Source organism: Ctenocephalides felis, unplaced genomic scaffold (assembly GCF_003426905.1).
Source record: "Ctenocephalides felis isolate EL2017-DRISC unplaced genomic scaffold, ASM342690v1 CF-g0.4_SCAFFOLD_01170, whole genome shotgun sequence".
Classification (NCBI taxonomy): domain Eukaryota; kingdom Metazoa; phylum Arthropoda; class Insecta; order Siphonaptera; family Pulicidae; genus Ctenocephalides; species Ctenocephalides felis.
Genome location: NW_020537324.1, coordinates 59,565,130 through 59,585,800, shown reverse-complemented (window position 1 = coordinate 59,585,800; position 20,671 = coordinate 59,565,130). Strand labels below are relative to the sequence as shown.

Sequence of the window (20,671 nt, the reverse complement as noted above, 5' to 3'; positions counted from 1 at the left end):
CCGACTTCAAGCCGTTCGAGCGATATGAGTTAACCGTATGGGCGATACAATGCGTCGTCGTTCTTGCGTGTTTATTTATTTTACGGAGCGCTGAGAGCGATTTTATTCGTGAAATATCAATACCCAATTTTGATAATAATTAAGTGTTTTAGATTTTAAATGTTATCAGAATAAACCACTCGAAATTATGAAACGAGTTTCGGGAATCTTTCAATATAATTCTCTTTTGAAACAATTACTAAACACCAGAAAGTCAGTAAATAATATGTTAACTTCTGATTATGTAAGTAATGGCAAATTCACATTAATGAAATTAACTTTCAGCTCTCAGTTTAGATGCGATCCTTTACTGATTACATAGTAAAATAAACAATCGACCCATGATTCCAAATATTATTTTATATGCTTTAGTGATGCACAATTGTTTGGTAATCTATTATTGTAAATTAATTTGAAGATATGTTTTAGCCGTCCTCAAAATTACATCATTTTTAATAATTTTCAGAATATACTTTTTGATAGTGATTTATGTTTACAATTTCTACTTTGTCGGTTATATTGGTTAAACTGACAATTTTGATTATAAATTTGGATCACTTTTACTAAATTAATACATCCATTATTTTTTAACTTCCCGTAGGGTAAGTTATTGTAATGGGCCGAAAATCGGAATTGAAAATTTTTACATTTCTCGACGTTTTGAAGGTTTCTGAACGTTTTGGCATACTTCAGAAAAAATGGATGTGTGTGTGTGTGTGTGTGTATGTATGTATGGATACAAATTTTCGTCCACGTTTTCGGGCGTACGGATCAACCGATTTGAATGGTTTAAAAAACATTCGATTCCTATTAATAAGGAGAAGAGCTGATTAGTTTTTGGCAAAGACAGGTCCAGCAGTTACGGAGATAAGGAGCAAAGAGTGCAGAAAATAGAAATCGAGTTTTTGAGAGAACGGAGCATCCGATTTGAATGATCTAAAAAACATTCCATTAGTAATGATTGGGAGAAAGGGTTATTAGTTTTTCGCAAAGGCAGGCCCAGCCATTTCGGAGATACAGAGCTAAATGTACAAAAAATGGCAGTTTTTGAGAGAACTAAGCGTCCGATTTAAATGATTCAAAGAACTTTCTGCTTGTCTTAACAAAATAATTGATTTTGGAAAAAAAAAAATTTGTACCATTTTTTTTTTTTTTTTTTTTTTAAATTTTTTGTATGTCGAAAATATTACAGACTTTATTTTTAATTCTGACTATAGTTCTAACATACTTTAAACAAATAGATTCAACTCTGCAATTCAGTTTATATAATTCTTATAAATATTAGACAATAATACAATATTTATAATAATCTATTTGAAAACATTCAATATTCCTCGAACGTTTCGTTACGGTACGGGAAGTTCCAGCAATTTGCCTTAAGGCACGATGCCACCCACCCCACTAGTTTTGTCTATATATATACTTGATTCGAGTTGATTCGAATCATGATTCGAATCAGGTTTTTTTCTGATTCGAATCATTCGAATCGGGAAATTTTCGAGTCGGCACATCACTAGTGAAAACCAACCCAATTATATCCCAACAAATAACACATATCAAACAAATAACTATCTGACTAGATTCAGTCATAAATGCAATTTGATAGTTAAGAATAATTATTGGGCATTTGCACATAAAATTATCGGATTTTACAAGTTCCAGCTAATTCATCGTTGTAGAAATGTGTTTTTAACTTCCCGTAATGTAATCGCAAAAAAAATCGAAAACGAAAATTTTTATATATCTTTACGTTTCAAAACCTTCTGAACATTTTGGCATACTTTAAAAAAAATGGATATATGTGTGTGTGCGGATACAAATTTTCGTCGACGATTTCGGGAACACGGATGAAGCAATTTGAATAATTCAAAAAACATTCGATTCGTATTATTAAGGAGACGTGCAGTTTAGTTTTTGGCAAAGGCAGGTATAGTCGTTCCGAAGATACGGGGCGAAAGTGCCAAAAACAGTAACTCAGTTTTTAAGAGAACAGAGCGATTTGAATAATTCAAAAAACATTTCACTTGTATTGACAAGATGAAGAATTGTTCAAATTTTAATGAAGGCAGGTCTAGCGGTTTCGGAGATCTAATGAAAAAAGTAAAAAAAAAATGCCATTTGACGGTCAAAAATGATCATTAGACATATGCACATCAAATTATCAGATATTTTATAGAGATTTTAACGGCGACGCGTCGCTTACGCGCTTTGACATTTCGTCTTTATGCAGTTAAAGCAGTACGATTGCTTTGAAAAAAAGTTCAGAAATTCCAAAATATGTCAAAATAAAGAAAACATTTTTTTTTCAAAAAAAAATGTAAGTTTTTGACAAATTTATAGTTTCTCAAAAATCTAATTTCTTCGAAGTAATTTTTTTTCAAACATGTTAATCCTTTTTAAAAAAAATAATAATTTTTGGTACGGGAAGTTCCAGCAATTTGCCCTAACTAACTGAACCAATTGGCAAAAAACATTCCAAAGAGACTAAAACGAACACATTCATTAGAACTCTGTAACATATATGAAATTTCAGTTGATATTCTCTCAATTTTTTTCTTTTCCTTTGTAACAAAAATCCAAACAAATGTATTTTGTATTTAAAGTACAAGTATCACTGGCTACTTCTACTATTGTCAATTTATTTGTAATATGTAATCTAATGATATTATCTTTAAATTTACTTGATGCGGACTAAAGACAGTAAATTATATGGTGAAATAAAAAAAAGTTTTTCAAAATGTTGTAACCTGGTCCGTTTCGGCGGGGCAAATTGAGACGGTCAGAGTGCAAACAGGACTAATGTTTTATTTTAATTTTAAAGATATTTTACAAAATAATTGCTGCATTATTTGACCAATACAAAATATAAATTTCAAGGGTGCATTTTTTACAGAGATAACACTGTAAATAATCTTGATCTGGTATTTCGTCAGAAATATTCATCAGCAGATTTGGAATGATTATTTATAAGACCACAACAGTCATATTTGTATATAATAAAATTAGTGTTTTCCGTACTAACCCTTTCCACTCGAATGCCGCCGCTCCGGAGGCAAAATACGTATTGATTCTACAATTTGCGAGTGGAAACAGTTAATATTTCACATTAAGTTTCCTTGATACATTTTTAACTAATTTATCTAATAAAATTACCGTAGCCATATGAATTATGTTTTATAATATCGTGGCAATTGACGTGTTAATAAATACTCGTAGACATACAACAAACAAAAATTCTAAAGACGTCGAATCAAAATTCTCATATTTTTGTAAAAATATATAACTTGAAATATTTAGAAATCATTGTATGAATATTATAATATATTTTAATTACCATAAAATAATTATGAAGAAGTAAAAACACAATATGCCAAAATTTTAATTTATCAATATAAGTTTTTTAATACAAATGAGATAAACATCATTCTCTAAACAATGCAAGAAGAGGAAAAGTTTTATGAGTTTTATATTAAACAAAAATTGACAATTTCGAAAGAAAAATAAAGTTTCAATGCGTTTTCTATATAATATTTATATGTGATTGTCTTTTGAATTTCAAATAAACCGCATACTAAAAAAATAAATTCTACCGAAATTTATGTAATATTTACATTTTTAAGTATATCCAAAATATCTATTTCAATATTGTTTAGTATTACCGCAATGCAATATATGATAAGATAAATAACTCTCAAAGCCCTAAATGTGGAGATACGGTTGGATGATCGGCAGTTATAATTCCCAACGGTTATGTAGCCTCGTATAGGTACAATAAATCATAAATTAAAAAACACATATGAAATAATTTAAATCATGTTTTAGATTTTCCGTATCGAATAAAACAAAATTTAATATATGAAATTAAAATAAACTACAATCCTGCTCTTGAAAATAAATAACATGACTACTGTAATTATTTTTGTTATCGAGCTTCGAAGTTACGCTTGCAAATATATGTGAATATTTAATTCGAAGAAGATGAAGCAAAAATAAAATACGTGTTCTAACAATGTGCTAATTAGCAAGCTTTTGATAAACAATGTCTTAAAATTCCAACTGTAAGAGAATACTTCAAAACAAGAAATATACCAAACAGTATCAAATTGCAAATTCAAGCATCTGAGTGTCTGAGACGTCCATTGAGGCAACTTGTGAAGATATGAACCAGTGGCCTAGAACACCAATGATCGAAAGTGTCTTTTCAGTCTGAGGTTTGTGTTTAAATTTCGATTTCTCTTAAATTGTTTTCATTTTACTTCCCTATTATAACTGTTTCCTTAAAAAGATCAAGTAAAGGTACGTGCCTAACAATGATTGCTTTACATTTAAATAATTACATAACAAGTTGAGCCCGGCGCCAAATTCTACTGTCGGCAACGTTTACAACTTACACATTTTTGTTTAGAAGGTTTCAAAAAATTTCATCAAAATTATATTTGATAGCATTTCATTAGGACTAATTAGGATTTATACTTGTTTATCTATAGAACTAATTTTATTTTTTACTGTTGATCGCACAAACAATCCAAAGAAAAATTCTAGTGTCGTTCATCGGAGACGACGACGGTCATTTAGTAAAATGGGGCCCGACGCCGGGCTCAACGTGTTAAATCAAATAAGTGATTATCAATCTAATTATGTAATCGATAATGAATATCATTGAGCAGAATCAGAAGATATTTGGGCTTAATTGGTTTTCAAATACATTATGCATTTGTATATAATAACTAAAAAAGCTGTTATTTTGTAGTAATTTATTCCATTTAAAAATAAATGAAAAGATGCATAAATTATTGGAAATTTTTCTATTGAGGCGGGTTGGACACGCTTTTGATAATAATCGACTTTTAATATAATATTTCAAAATAAATGAAAAGATGAATAAATTATTGGAAATATTTCTATTGAGGCGGGTTGGACACGTATTATAGTAGTAAGTTTAAATACTTTTAGCCAGTAAGTATAATTTAGCAAATACAGATAAAAATGTACCATAGCAACTTGCCTGTAGGATACACCGTGCGGAATTCGAAGTTGCGATATATGGAAAAAAACTGAAAATTTTGAGACCTTTCTAAAGATGTATAATACTTTATATGTTTTCTTTACAGAAATATCTAAACCGTAAGATCACTAGATCACTAGGACCACTAGATGGACCACCCGTTATTACATAACTTTCATAAATACATATTGAAATTTAGGAGGCACGTAGGCATTTAATTAATTTTATATTTGCCCCAGTCAAATTAAAGACAAAAATCATATGGCCAAGGCGGCAAATTATGAAGAATATAAATTTTTAAACTTTTCAACTGGCTATATCTCACAAACGATAATTCTAATGAAAAAAATGTAACTACAAATGTCTAAATAATTTTATAGTTAATATTTCTATCTAACCTATTTTTTGATAGTTCTTATAGTTTCCACGGAAAATAAGGAAAACCATAATTTTGTACCGTTGACCTTGAATTAAAAAAAAAATCACAAAAGTCGGATCGATGGGGACTTTTGGCATTTTATTTACAATGATCTATTTAATATCTGTACTAATTTTCAGCGGTATGAGAATTAATGCAAACTGAAAATCTAATTTGACTAGGGTAATTATATATCATGTCAACTAATAATTTGTTTGAGTTTCATTTCCTTTCCTATGGATAAAAATGCTGATAGCAGTAAATATTAAAGTTAATCATTTAAGATTTTTGTTACAGCAGAACTATTAATAGTTCTATAATCTATACTGCTTAATTCTAAGAACGAAGTTGTTAGAAGACAATCTATTGATTGTTATTATTATGTAAGATATATTATTTCTTTTAATATTGAACGCAATGAGAAGGCCCTATGATCACCTTTCTAATTGGTGTTATTAAAAGACTATTTTTGCTTCAAAATATTTTGCCATCTATATTTTCAAGGAAAAATTGGAGTCACTATTACTGGACATTAGGTTGTCCATCAAGCCACGAGGGAGCCTAATTATGGGACATGATGACGTATCAGCAAACAAACTTAGACTTCAGAAAAAACTTAAATCCGATATGAAAAAAATAAAATTGCACAGAAGCAATTATTTTCAGTATCTTAAAATTAAAACTAACCTCGGTGTAGGTTCTCCTTCAGCTTCGCATTCTATTATAAAAGGTTTATCGTTTTCGTTCTGTTGTTGTGCAACTTGGAACAACAATTCATCTGTAGGAGGTTGTTTTACTATTCGAGGTGGCGATTGTACTGTGAAAATGAAAGATCAATTTAGTCATTCAACCATGAAATGAATGTGATATATACACAAACAAAATTGGAAAAATAAGATAAGGAGTCGAGCATTCCATTATCAAAAATAACAATGAACTGAGAGCACCATAGCATAAATGGGAAAGGTTTTATTTCAGATATAAGTCAATCATACAAATGTTGAGAAACCGAATAAAAAATCATAATACTGGTCTGTATAAAACGTTTATCTTTGCCAAGTGAAAATCTGTAATTCGTTATAGTCCAGTCATTTCAACTTAAATTAGGCAAGAATCTGGGAATTCGAGATACCCAGCTGTAAGATACCCATTTATACCCATATAAATGCTTGTACATGGTCTGTTCAAAAAGTACCCGGAATTACTAATAATTAAATTTCGCGGGTCTGGAGTGTCTGATTGTCAAAATTTTTTTTTTATTGTGTTGGTATACATGCCCCTAAAGTATGATGAAATTTTCAGCTATATTCACTGTTTACTTTGTCTGTGGTAGTCGCTAAGGTTCGACGTGTTTTTCTGAGCTCGGCGATTTTTACAATGGAAGAATTGAAAAAGTCAAAGAATTTGTATTAAATTTTGCGTAAAAAATGAAATAAAGTGTTGCAAAGTGCAAAAATTCACCAGATATGGCTCCGTGTGACTTTTTCCTATTCCCAAAGTTGAAGAGACCCATGAAAGGACGGCGGTTTTCCTTGATTGAAGAAAATCGCCGAGAGTGCTCAAGGACATATCAAAAAGTGAATATCAAGGGTGCTTCGAAAATTGGAAAAAACGCTGGCATAAGTGTATTATATCTGGGGGGGACTACTTTGAAGGGGACCACATTAATGTAGACGAATAAATAAATATTTTTTTGAAAAAACGAAAATTACGAAAACTTTTTGAACAGACCTCGTATATTGACACCTAAAAGTTGTCCCAAAACCCTACATATGATAGGATGTACGCAACATATGTAGGTTTTGAGACAACTTTTAGGGTGTCAATAAACAAGTATTTACAGACTTACAGCTGGGTATCACGAATTCCTAGGTGAACTTACTATAATGACTGGACTATTAGTACAGAAATAAATTTTAATATCAAATATCAAAATAATTTTAAATAGTAATTAATAAAATAATTAACTTACTAAGTCCTTGGGAAGGTACAAAGCAAACAGCTATCAATGCCAAACATAAAGGCGCTTTAAGCGCCATTGTCTTGTTATCTGAAAAAAAGTGATTAATTATTATCTTATCAATAATGATTAAAACACATAACCTACCACAACATTTCGATAACGTTGGTAAATATAAATCAAATTTATAGTACAGATATAAATAAATATAGTGAATCATTACGATGAAATCCCATATAAGGGGTTTCCCAACAATCTTTTAGAACCATTAAAAAAATAGGTATTTGTTTAAGTTTTCCTGGATTTTTTATGATTGTAATTTTCTGAATCGAAAATAACTCAGTCAATAGCATGCCTGACTCACAAGCCAGGACTACTCGGTTCGAGTCCAGGCACAGTCACAATTGCCATTTGGTTTATTTGATTAAAATTGAATAAGAAATTGAATTGTTAATTTGTAATAAAATAGAATTGGAGGTTAGAAAAAGAAGAAAAATTAGGAGAAAAAGAAGAATGAAGAAGAAGAAAGATTAGGAGATAAAGAAGAATGAAGAAGAAGTTGTAAAGAAAATTGGATAGTAAGAAGATAGTATATGATGCAGTAAAAATAGTATATATATACAATTTATATATGTGTGTGTGTGTGTGTGTGTGTATAATAGTATAAAATGTAAAAAGAAATCGTGTAGGTGAGTAAATGCTCTAAGTAGCCGGAGCCTATAAAAAATTATTACTGAAATTTCTTCATACACACCCATAAATATAAACAATGAATCGACTAATGTGAGACAAATTTTCAAATATAATTTTGTTTTTTAATGATTTTACAAAAAATGTTGTTTCATTGTTCCTGAATGAAGAGAACATTGTATATTATATCCCTAAACAATACTTATATGAAAAATTAAATGAATAATTTTTTGAGGAACAGAAGAATTTTTGTTCAGAAAATTAAAATCATAATGATATATCTAGGTACAAAATGTTTTATAAATGATAATTTAGTACATACATTTCCAAAATTAATATATTTTATATATGATAAGTCAAGCAATTCATATTTTTATGAAATAATTTTAATATGAAAATATGAAATAATTAACTTCCCGTAGGGCAAGTTATAGTAATCGCAAAAAAATCGAAAATGAAAATTTTTATATATCTTTACGTTTCAAAGGTTTCTGAACATTTTGGCATACCTTAGAAAAAATGGATGTATGTGTGTGTGTGTGTGTGTGTGTGTGTGTATGTATGTATGTATGTATGTATGTATGTATGTATGTATGTATGTATGTGCGTGTGTGTATGTATGTGCGGATACAAATTTTCGTCGACGATTTCGGGAACACGGATCAACCGATTTGAATAATTCAAAAAACATTCGATTCGTATTGATAAGGAGACGTGCTGATTAGTTTTTGGCGAAGGCAGGTCTAGCCGTTCCGAAGATACGGGGCAAAAAGTGCCGAAAACGGTAACTCAGTTTTTAAGAGAACGGAGCGTCCGATTTGAATAATTCAAAAAACATTTCACTTGTATTGACAAGGTGAAGAATCGATAAAATTTTCATGAAGGTAGGTCTAGCGGTTTCGGAGATATGGAGGAAAAAGTAAAAAAAATGAGCCATTTGGCGGTCAAAAATGATCATTAGACATATGCACATCAAATTATCAGATATTTTATAGAGATTTTAACAATAAGTATACATTTTGTTAACATTTCTATGGGTTCCGTACCAATGCTTATGCGTTAGACAGCGACGCGGCGCTTACGCGCTTTATATTTTGTCCCTATGCAGTTAAAGCAGTACGATTGCTTTCAAAAAAATTTCAGATCTTCTACAATATGTCAAAATACAGAAAAAAAAAATTTTTTTCAAAAAAAAAAATGTTTTTTTAAAAAAAAATTTTTTTTTTCAAAGAAAAGTTATTTTTTGTCCAATTTATAGTTTCTCAAAAATCTTATTCTTTCAAAGTAATTTTTTTTCAAAAATGTTAATTGTTTTTAAAAAAATAATAATTTTTGGTACGGGAAGTTCCAGCAATTTGCCTTAAGGCACGATGCCTTAATTGCCTTAAGACAGAATTCCACTTACAGCTAGTTTTAAGTTAAAATTATTATGCAATGTTTTTGTTTTGAGAGTTGAGGACTCATTGTAGTGTAAGCCATGAGAGTCAATAAATTTAAAATTGTGTAAATGTAAAAAAAGTGTGAAAAATTGTGTGTGATAATAGTGTTAAATGCCTTGATTCTGCTCTGATACTCTCATTACAATTGCAATAATTTTAAGGTTATAATATTTTTGATATCCAACATTAAACTTATTAAAAATGATCTAAATTAATAGTGTGTTAAAGAACACATACAACAGTTATAAATGAAAAAGAATTCCGAACTATCATCGAAATTATATTTTCCAGATGTTGCTCTTTGAATTTCATGTTTTACTGTAAAATATAAGTCCTTGACTACTGTAATTAATTTTTATGTACTGTATATTTTATATTTATTGTTGAAGTGTTTTGTAGTGAAAAAAGAATGTCTTACGATTTCGATAATTATGAAACTGTACGAATAATTTAATATAAAAAATATTAAGTACTTATGCAATAAAATCTTGACATATGCCCTTATGGATAAAAAATAATTTACTGCATGAGAATAAATTCAATTTTTCCACATGAAATAATTTCAAGCGATTGTTAGTTAATAAACAAAACGTTTTTCTAATCATTGTACTGAAGAGCGCTTAGCGGCCCCAAATTTCAATACCCCGCCCAGTAACCAGTCTCCAATGACAGGTGGCACAAAATAAGCGATGATCTCAGTTTAAACTTAGAGACTAGAATTTAATATTGATAAAAATAACCGTCTGGTAAATCTACCAAAATAAATACACTCAAACTACATCTGATAATAATAATATAGTCATTTAGAATTTTAATTTCTTTTTCCCGATTTACACCTACGTATTATTAACTATTTCTAAAAACATTTCATAAATACCTTTAGAATAATATCAATGTGAAAAACTAGTACATATTTTGTCACCTCACTACACTAACATTAACACTATAAAATTTGTAAACAAAATTGTGCAATAAAACAATTTATTCACTACGTTAATTCACTAGCACAACATTAAAATAAAAATTAATTATAATAAACCAATCGAAATAAAAAGAAACATTTTACACAAATGTTAAATATTCACAGAACTAGTTAAATTAATAAATCCATCTATAACAAAAACACATTCGATAAATCACACTTTAACTAACTATTCACGTCGCGTCAAGAGCAAGTCTGTTTCACAACGCCCTGACGCGCTAAACATAGGCACGAACTAACTGCATTGTGTGAAGGCTGCCAACTTCACTGAAATAATATACAGCAAAGAGCATGAAGTTTGAAGATGTGTCGCACGAAGAAAAGGCGCCAAATTTAATTTGATTTTTCTGCCACTTCTACAAGACAGATGTTTAAATAAATTTCGAAATTCGAAACCAAATTTCATTTAAACATACACATACTATATATAAAAATAAACATAAACATATATATATATATATATAATATGTGTATTCTTGCAAATAAAAATATATTGCACACAGTAAGTTCAATAAATTAGATGAAATGATAACTTTTGGAATATAGTCATCTGACAATTTGCATTAACAGTATCAAATTTAAAAATGTCACATCCATTTTTATATAATAATTTTAATATTTGGTAGTAATATATTACAGTACACATTAGAATAAATGAAACAGAACAACAAAATAATACTACAATGGTTTCCTAAATTATTGAAATATTCTTATTATATTTTATACCTAAAATAAACAATTCTTAAAAATATTATAGTCAATAGTAGAGATTATGCATTGGAGAACAATTCATTTTTTTGCATAAACTATGTAATTAATAAATACTTCTAACTATCACTATGTCATGTTTCTAGTCACAAGCAATTAATTGCCACTAATCAATGATTGTAACATTACATTAGCATGAAACACACTTAACATATCACTCTTTCCTGGGTGAATCAAACTTAAAAAGTTTGTTAATTTCCATAGGTAAGAAAGAAGGCCAGTTTAATTCTAGCTACATGTTCACATAATTTTAGTGCTGGCTCTAAACGTAAGTTCAGAAACTTCTGCACAAAAGGTAAGTCCAGCATCATAAATGCTTGCCCATCAATCAATTCTTCTCTAATCTGGTCAGCTAGATCACAGCAATCAGTTTCCAGTAAAAAATTATAAAGTTCATCTACTGACCAATGCAATGGATTTGAATAAAGTAATAAATCGTCATCATCTTCTGGAGGTGATGGTGATTTATTAAATTTTGTCCTTGATTTTTCTACAACTTGATATAGTTCATCATCACAATACTGAGGTTTTATATTATTTTGTTGAATACTACGGAAATCTTGTTTATCATTGCTATCACCATAATCCTCAGATTTTATATTAATTTGTTGAATGCTACTGAAATCTTGTTTATCATTGCTATCTCCACTGAATTCTATTATTTCATCTTTGATCCTGGGGGAATTTTTCTCTGAATTTAAAATTGCATCACCTTCAATTTCATCATTGCCACTTGTATTGCTGTCGGATTCCGTTATATACTCATATCTTGGTTTCTTCTTGGGTTCATTTGACCTAATCAAATTTAAGATAAAATATATGTATATGTATTATATAAAATAATTTTAAACTGGTTTGGTACGTATAATTTTAATTCTGTTTTATTTTATTTCGTTACTTTATTTTATTACTCTTTTTTATTTTAGCTAAATGATGATCTAGTATAATAGCTCAAAACGTATTAAAAAAGATTTTATATTTATGTTCTGTTTTTATTTTTTCGACTTGTGGCTGAAAAACCTTATCACAATATATATATATATATATATATATATATATATATATTTACATTTAAATAAATATATAGTTATATGTATGTGATATACAGTAGTACCCTTACTTATAGTAACCTAACATACAAATGATTTGAGATACGATCCGCCACAAAAGTGATTCGTTGCTTCAACGTATAAGCCAAATTTAAAATATTTTGAGTGTTTTATGATAGTAAATTATTTTATAGTTAGTCACTTCAATTATAATGTGATGAGTAATTATCATGAAAGATAAATAGTAAATTAATTTTTGTTATTCGAAAAAAAGTTCAGGAATGAATTAATGGCATTTCAATGCGTTTATATGGGAATAATTAAATAAATAAACGAACGTGATTACGGAACGAATTAAACTCGTATGGCGGATCACCGCGGTATATATATATATATATATAGATATATATATATAACCCTAAGTAATATAGTTTATAAGCAAAATTGTCCAAATTGTAATTGCGTTTACATAGATGAAACCAGTCAACACTTTCACAAAAGAATATCACAACATAAAAACAATTCCAAAAACAAAAACCAATATAAAACAATGCTCACAGAACACATTAACGACCTCAAACATAACATCGATTTTTTCAATCCCACAATCCTACATTTCGAAAGAAACTTATTTAAAAGAAGATTTAAGAAAGGATGCATAATATCTCTGTACACACTACCAAAAAAATTGTCAAAAGTCATATAGTTTTAAATTGGTTTAATACTGTGTAATAGTGCAGTGTATTTTTGTGTAACTAATTTTTTGCAACTATTTATATATAAGTTCTATAACTTTATATTATTTTCTCTCTGCATCAGTTATAAAATCTTTTAGTTGTTCCACTGAATGACGGTCTCGACGAAGACCGAAATGTATGATTAAATAAAGCTTTTTTACAACTGCGTTCGTTTTTTTTACTTGGTGTTACTGTCCGAATCAAAATAACTCATCAAAAAATATAATATATATATATATATATATATATATACGAGGTCTGTTCACAAAGTTTTCGTAAATTTCGTTTTTTCAAAAAAATATTTATTTATTCGTCTACATTAATGTGGTCCCCTTCAAAGTAGTCCCCCCCAGATATAATACACTTATGCCAGCGTTTTTTCCAATTTTCGAAGCACCCTTGATATTCACTTTTTGATATGTCCTTGAGCACTCTCGGCGATTTTCTTCAATCGAGGAAAACCGCCGTCCTTTCATGGGTCTCTTCAACTTTGGGAATAGGAAAAAGTCACACGGAGCCATATCTGGTGAATTTTTGCACTTTGCAACACTTTATTTCATTTTTTACGCAAAATTTAATACAAATTCTTTGACTTTTCAATTCTTCCATTGTAAAAATCGCCGAGCTCAGAAAAACACGGTCGAACCTTAGCGACTACCACAGACAAAGTAAACAGTGAATATAGCTGAAAATTTCATCATACTTTAGGGGCATGTATACCAACACAATAAAAAAAAAATTTTGACAATCAGACACTCCAGACCCGCGAAATTTAATTATTAGTAATTCCGGGTACTTTTTGAACACACCACGTATATAGATATATAAAATTATTACGACTTCTGAAAAAATGTCTTACCTATAAGATATTTTATAAATTGATTCAACATCCTTTTTATCCCAGTGTGCTTGCTTCATCTGCAGTTTAAAATTGGGAAGTTTAGCTCCTCGAGTTTTCATTTCATATACTTGAGGAGGAGGACTATGAGAATTATGTTTCCGTTTACGACCTTTTTTACCTGTAAGAACAGATTACCTGTAAAATTTGATATTATAAATTTTAATTTATAAAGCATTTTACATACCCGCAAGTTTCACTTCTAACTCATTTTTCTGTGAATTATCCGGTGTCAAATCAGTATTAGAATTTTTTGTATCTGGTGATCCATTTTCGTTTTCCGCACTAGCTGTACTAGTTGGCGTATTAGGACGAGATGTCGGTTCTGATGTATGCACACTATCACTGTCTGCAATACATATTCAATTCATAAATAAGATATTTAAATAAGTTTAAATTTATGTCTTTAGGCGCGACTAGGGTGTAAATCCGTACAAATGCAACGGAAGTCCGTTACGCCCGAACTGTTCGTCATTCACTTTCGATGAGATTGTTTCTATATGGGTCGGTTGTGATTAGTCGTCGTGCATGTGAATGCATCTGTGAGATCTGTGAGATCTGTCGTTGTATGCGTACCGGCATCAAAGTTGTATGCGTACCGATATCAACAAGTAAATCGGCATAGATAATTAAACATTTAGAGTTACATCATAGTACAAATCTTGATTCAATGAAAAATGCTTAAAATAAATTAAACATTTGTGCCGTGTACTAAACGTAAGTTTATTGATTAGAAATTATTTCTATATTATTCAAAGTTTCTATAAATCATTGAACTTATTGAAATGGAAAATATTTTTTAGGCAAGACAGATATTACAGTTGTTCAAAGAATGAGATTATATCGCCAGGGAAAAAGTAAAAAAATAGAAGCAGTCAATGAATGTATGTTAATTTTAATTACATGAAGTTCTTCAAACACAATTGTATGATGAGTGAAAACAATATTTGATTAGGAGTTGTTTCAATATTATAGAATTTATTTATCAATAATTACTTCATTTCTCTAAGGTTCATTTCTAAATGCTAATTACAATCACAAACCGATCATGTCATATTTGAAGTATGGCTTTAATTACATTATTGTTTCTAAATATTATACATATTTTTAATGCTATTATAAATATATAATTTATAATTTATCATTATATACATGCATGTAATGGTTAACACTAATAAATGTGTGCATCACGAGTGTTACCACATTACTAATGAACATTATTTAAAATTGTATGTGTATTTATTTTTACTTAAATGCCATCTTGTACAGTAGCAATCACCTGTGAACCTTATGCGCACACTTTTTTTTTAAATTAAATAAAGATTTTTATATTTTTACCTGATTCATTGTTGTGATCCAATTGATTTGCAGCTCGACGTGCTGCAAGTGCTTGTATAGTTTTGAAATGTAAACCTTTCCGTTTTCGTCGTTTGTGCTTTACTGGTTTATGTTTGTCATTTCCTGAATTAACAAATATTATGTTAAACTACAAATATGATAATGTAACTAATAATTTTCTAATTACATTAAACAAATATTTATTTAGGATTTAAAATAGCAATAAAATTGAACTCATATGTTTGATGTAAAAGGTAGAATCAACTATTTATTAAAGATTACCATTTCCATTTTTATCTCCAGCACAATTTTCTGGACAGTTATCGCCTATATACAGAGGACCAAATAGATAAGGACACGCCTGTATAGCTGTACATACTTCTCTACAATATTCTGCTACATCTTCGATTTTAGTTACTACATCTACATTAGCTCTATATGTTACTTTTTCTTTATTGCTGTTATAATTGCTGAAATAAAAAATAAATCATGTAATTATAATTATGCATTCAATTGATATATTATAATAAATAGAACTTTTTATTTGGTTCTTAATTTTCAAATATATATTACATTATATATATATATATATATATATATATATATATATAGAATTTTATGATATGAGTGGAACGAATATTAATTGTTTAATATGAACAAAACAGCACTCAGAGCATCAAATCAAAGCATTGCATCAAAGCATTGCAAGGAATAGTTGGTGTTTTTTGTATACCAAAAATTAAATGAAATTTAAATAAATTATTAAAGAATGTGTAGTATATAAGTAACTGTTTTTGAAATTACACTGAAGATGAGACACACCATGGTCTCGAAACGTCTGTAATCATAAAATAAAGTTGTGTTAAACAAATCTGAGTGCTGTTTTGTTCATATTAAACAATTAATATATATATATATATATATATATATATATATATATATATATATAATATAAAATCTATTGTTACCTAGCTTTCAATTCCACTAATGTTCGGCCAGGTGGTACCTCATCTTCACATTCTAAAATTCTTAATATTCTCAAAGGTTGATATGCTTCTGACACAATAAGATTCAATACCTATTTCATATAAATTAATATTAATTATTCAATTTAAATATATAATACAGTACATACATTAATGAATTAAAACTAATATTTTATTACTGTACAATTAATATTTTTAATATAAGTAAATATCATTGAATTATATTACATCATTATACCTTTTTCAAAACTTGTGAGACTTCCCCGGGACCAACAGATTTAGGTAGTTGAGATATTTTTTTGTGCGAATGCATAGGTCCTGTTTTGCACTTATAGTTAAAATAAATTATTGGACCTAAATCCTCATCACTGGAAAAAAAAATTATAGATAATGAATCCTATAAAACTGATCAAGAAAATTAGCCTAATTTATTATCAAGTACTTATAATTATTTAAAAAAATAAATGATGATTAGATAATATAACCAAACAATTTAAGACTTTTACCATGTCTGCTGAATTATTATATCATTCATTAGGATGATATGAATTTAGATATTTGAATTTCTGTGTTATCAAAAATAACAACTTGCTATATTAATAAATTACCTTGACGGTGTGATATTGCAATCAGATTTATTGGAAGGATTAATAAGTTCATAGTTATTAGTTCCACACCAATAAATAGGAAATATATCATTACTATTGCAATGCACATAGTATAATTTTGATAAATTGTCATGTTCTTCGTGATCAAATGCAATACATAGCAAGTGTTCGTGAACTGATTTTATTGTAGCTGCGCATATAAGGTCTGCATTTTGTGGATGAACCTAGCGAATAAATTTTAGAAAGATTATCCTAGAAATGTTTAATTATTTTCTCATATTTTGTAACTTACTGCTTCTAATTTCATTCCAACTTCAAATCCAAGAGTTTCTGCATTAGATTTTGCTGAAAACATTTCCTTGTATGTACACCTCTCGCTATCTATATCATTGGACTGCAATATTTGCAAGTCATGTTTTGAACACCAGCCTGTGAGTTGATATAAATGAATTAATTTAAAAATTTAGCAGTGATATTAAATAAATGTATATATTTGAGTTGTAAATCCTGGATTAGTTAAATAATTTTCTACATATTGCATTTATACGCTTTTGGGTTGGACATTGTAAGGAAAATATATGCTAGCAGTTAAAAAATTTTAATATTTATAAGAATTTCTTACTTACCAATAGGAAATATATAAGGGTGCTCTATACTGCAAAGCCAAGAATTATGAACTGTATTGTTTCTTTCATATTCACCATTTTTATCAACAAGTGATACTATAAAATAATATTTATCTATAATTTTAGAAACTATTCCATTATGAAAAGTAGATCGAGTTTTTGGGTTCAACATTTCCAATTGCATTCCTAATTCAAAAGAATGTTGCTCCACTTTTGGATGTTTCTGAAATTAAAATTTTATAAAACATAGTTCAATCACATGCATACTCAATAATCTATTGAAATTTAATGTATATGAATAAATTGAAATTACATATGAATATCAAAACATCACTTCTGTTAATTTATAAAATAGAATAGCTGTAAGGGGATAATAAATAATGCAACAGAAATAATATTCCTTTTAAATCTTTACATACAGCACTAAGAAATATATTTTTTTACATGGTATAATTTAGTGTATTTGTAATAAATTCCGAAGACTTGTCGAGCATACATGCAGTATCATGCAGTTCAAAATTAATTGTTTATTTGTTATTTTAAACGTATAGTAAAATCTTTAAAGAGTTATATATGCAAACTGCATTCTAAAAGATGCAATACACCCAGAAGTACTCTTCAAAGATATTATTATTTACCATTCAAAATCCCTTGGCATCATTATTCAACAGACAACATGTATCTCTTGAAATAATTACTTGATGTTTAAGTAGTCTAAAAGTATTAGAAATTCAAAGACCTTTTAATGTCTTTTAATGCCAAAATAATATATTTTTAGAGCTCAATCAAAATTTAGGGAAGATTTCAAATAGAATGTTAATGAAGCTAGTAAAAATATTTCTATAATTAAAAAAATAGCCAGGTCTTAGATAACATACCATTATTAAATCACTTGGAAAGCGCAAAGAATCAGTACAATCTTCAGCTTCAACAATTCTGTAGTCAGTGTAGAACAGCCAAATAGTACTCAAATGGTCATTCAGCATTTTTAGAAAGAGTCTTCCGCCTACATGCAGTACAATCTATAAAAAAAATATATATTTGACCTATATCTAGCTGCATAATCTTGCATAAGCTGAAACAGTATTTTAATGATACTGTAGTTTAATTGCCTAAATTTTAATGTATTAAACACAATATTAAAAATTATAAAGAGAATCTTAAATAATCTTGTATTATTTGGTAAAGTATGTTCAAAATAACAATATTTAAACATAGAAATCATTTATTATATCAAAGCAATGATGTTTAATAAATAGAGTTTAAGAAAATTTATTTTAGTTACAAAAAATATTTGTATGTTTGTCTGTATTACTTCCGTCATGTACAATTAATTTTTCTACAGTAGTTAAAAAAAAAGTAATCATCTAGTTGACACAAGTATATTTTTACCTCAGCTTTCTTTATTAAGTATGGATCGAGTACATCTCGAATACCAACAATCATGCCACTAGAAATTCTGTCAATAACAGTTTTTCCACCTTCATCAAGCACTTGCTTTGGTACAATTGGAATATCTTTCATTATAGTTTCAATACTATTTGGATCTTCCAAAACTGTGGATGGTAAACTTAAGCATGGTGGTGGTTTTAATTCAATTCCTTGTGAAGCTGAGTATCCAAAGTGACATAGAGAATTGATATCCGACCATATTTCACTGTTTTTATCCTTTGAGTCTGAACCGATATATTTTAAACTAGAAACAAAATTTTATTACATGAATAGTTGACCTAAGTAAATAAATGAATATTTGTCCTATATGTAAGTAAATTAGATTTTTATGCTCTCTCTATCATATTAGTATGGACGGTTAAACAAGAAAATTCAGTAATAGTACTATCTACAGTATGCTTATGTTACAATAATTTGTAATTTATATTATAAATATTTACGTAATCAAAGGACCGCAAATTTTAGTTATAACAGCAGGCCAATAGGTTGTAATTTCCTTGGATTTGAAAGGAACTTCAACAGCCATTCCACAGCTGAAGCCCCTATCCAAGCTCTGCTCAACCTATAAAAAGTAATAACATCAATTAATTCATTATTTTTTAATTTCATTTATTAAAATATATGTTCATAAATAGTGTATCTCATTATCTGGTATAAGAGATCATGGTAAATATTTGACAAAATATTCATAATAATTCATTGTCTAATCTATTTGACAATGACTATAAACAAACATATAAATACAATAGGCATTCAGACATGAAGAGAATAACAATAACACCTATCTTTTTCTATATAACAATAAAATTAATTTAGTTTTAGGGTTCAATATCTATTATTGATTTAATTTTATTTGAAACTTGTTATATGGATAGCTTGCAGTTCTCAGCAGACTCGCTTATTCTTTTTTGGTTTTAGAGACTTTAAGATAAATCATTTTGCATCTGTCTAGTTTCATGGTCAAGAGTATCCCAGATTTGTTTCAATATTGGCATGGATTGATTTTGTCGTTCTGGGTTTTATGTATTAGAACGCATTTTTCTATTTCAAACATTTTATATAGTAGTGGGGTTTTTGTTTCCTTTAATTAATTCTTCTGTTACGATAAGGGTAGTAATATGTTGTTTTGATAGCCTTATCAGAATCAGTTGCAGCTTGGTTATAATTATATTTTTGTTTAAACTCTAAATTGTAACAACAGCAATAAATCATTAACAAATTAACATAAAACATAGGAATTTAGTGGATTTTTATTATTATTTAATTTACTCCATAATGGAATATTTATAAAAAAAACATAATTTTGCTTAGTTGTAATATATAATATAAATTCTTCAGTAATATTTGTAAAACAGTTGTTAGAAGTTAATAATATGAAGCAAAATAAAATAAAATGATTTCTGTTCAACTTACATGTTTAAATAATGTATGAGGAACATCAGAAGCTTTACATAAATCTAAATACTCTTGCCAATTAAACACTTCACATTTATCATTAATTTTTTCCATGACTGATTAATTTATAAATAATATTTTAATTACAAATTAAAATCAAATTTATAATAAGTCTATAACATTTTCTCGTCACCCCGCAAAATTCTGATTTGATATCAGAAAGCATGAACTTAAAATTCAGTGTTGCCACAATACAGAACACTAACTGTCACTGTGTAGAA

The 20,671-nt window shown here is 28.4% G+C and overlaps 2 protein-coding genes across 4 annotated transcripts in view; both read right to left on the bottom strand.

Moving 5' to 3' along the window:
* The window catches only part of LOC113368352 (neuroglian), a 77,720-nt gene extending 67,007 nt beyond the window's left edge, over window positions 1-10,713 (bottom strand). For all 3 annotated transcript variants that reach the window (XM_026609900.1, XM_026609901.1, XM_026609902.1), the window contains exons 1-3: window positions 10,429-10,713; window positions 7,435-7,512; window positions 6,150-6,279 (exon numbers count right to left, since the gene is read on the bottom strand). In XM_026609900.1, the coding sequence (XP_026465685.1) occupies window positions 6,150-6,279; window positions 7,435-7,501 (197 nt within the window). In that variant the 5' untranslated portion in view covers window positions 7,502-7,512; window positions 10,429-10,713. The remainder of the gene's footprint in view (window positions 1-6,149; window positions 6,280-7,434; window positions 7,513-10,428) is intronic.
* Window positions 10,714-11,225: 512 nt separating this feature from the next.
* Window positions 11,226-20,565, bottom strand: LOC113368353 (scm-like with four MBT domains protein 2). The gene is made up of 14 exons (XM_026609903.1): window positions 20,409-20,565; window positions 19,436-19,557; window positions 18,936-19,239; window positions 18,422-18,565; window positions 17,544-17,766; window positions 17,210-17,346; window positions 16,918-17,141; window positions 16,548-16,677; window positions 16,292-16,401; window positions 15,606-15,793; window positions 15,324-15,446; window positions 14,173-14,334; window positions 13,947-14,106; window positions 11,226-12,096 (listed from the first exon to the last, which is right to left on the bottom strand). The coding sequence occupies exons 1-14, from the start codon at window positions 20,502-20,504 to the stop codon at window positions 11,493-11,495; spliced, it is 2,727 nt and encodes a 908-aa protein (XP_026465688.1). The 5' UTR covers window positions 20,505-20,565; the 3' UTR covers window positions 11,226-11,492.
* Between the last annotated feature and the right edge of the window lie 106 nt (window positions 20,566-20,671).

Coding starts and splice junctions, on each gene's coding strand:
- LOC113368353 (XM_026609903.1), bottom strand. CDS start 20,504: ATGGAAAAAATTAATGATAAATGTGAAGTGTTTAATTGGCAAGAGTAT. Junction 14,107..14,172: donor GTTAGAAGTGAAACTTGCGG/GTATGTAAAATG, acceptor CTGTTCTTACAG/GTAAAAAAGGTCGTAAACGG. Junction 12,097..13,946: donor ATTTATAAAATATCTTATAG/GTAAGACATTTT, acceptor AAATTTGATTAG/GTCAAATGAACCCAAGAAGA.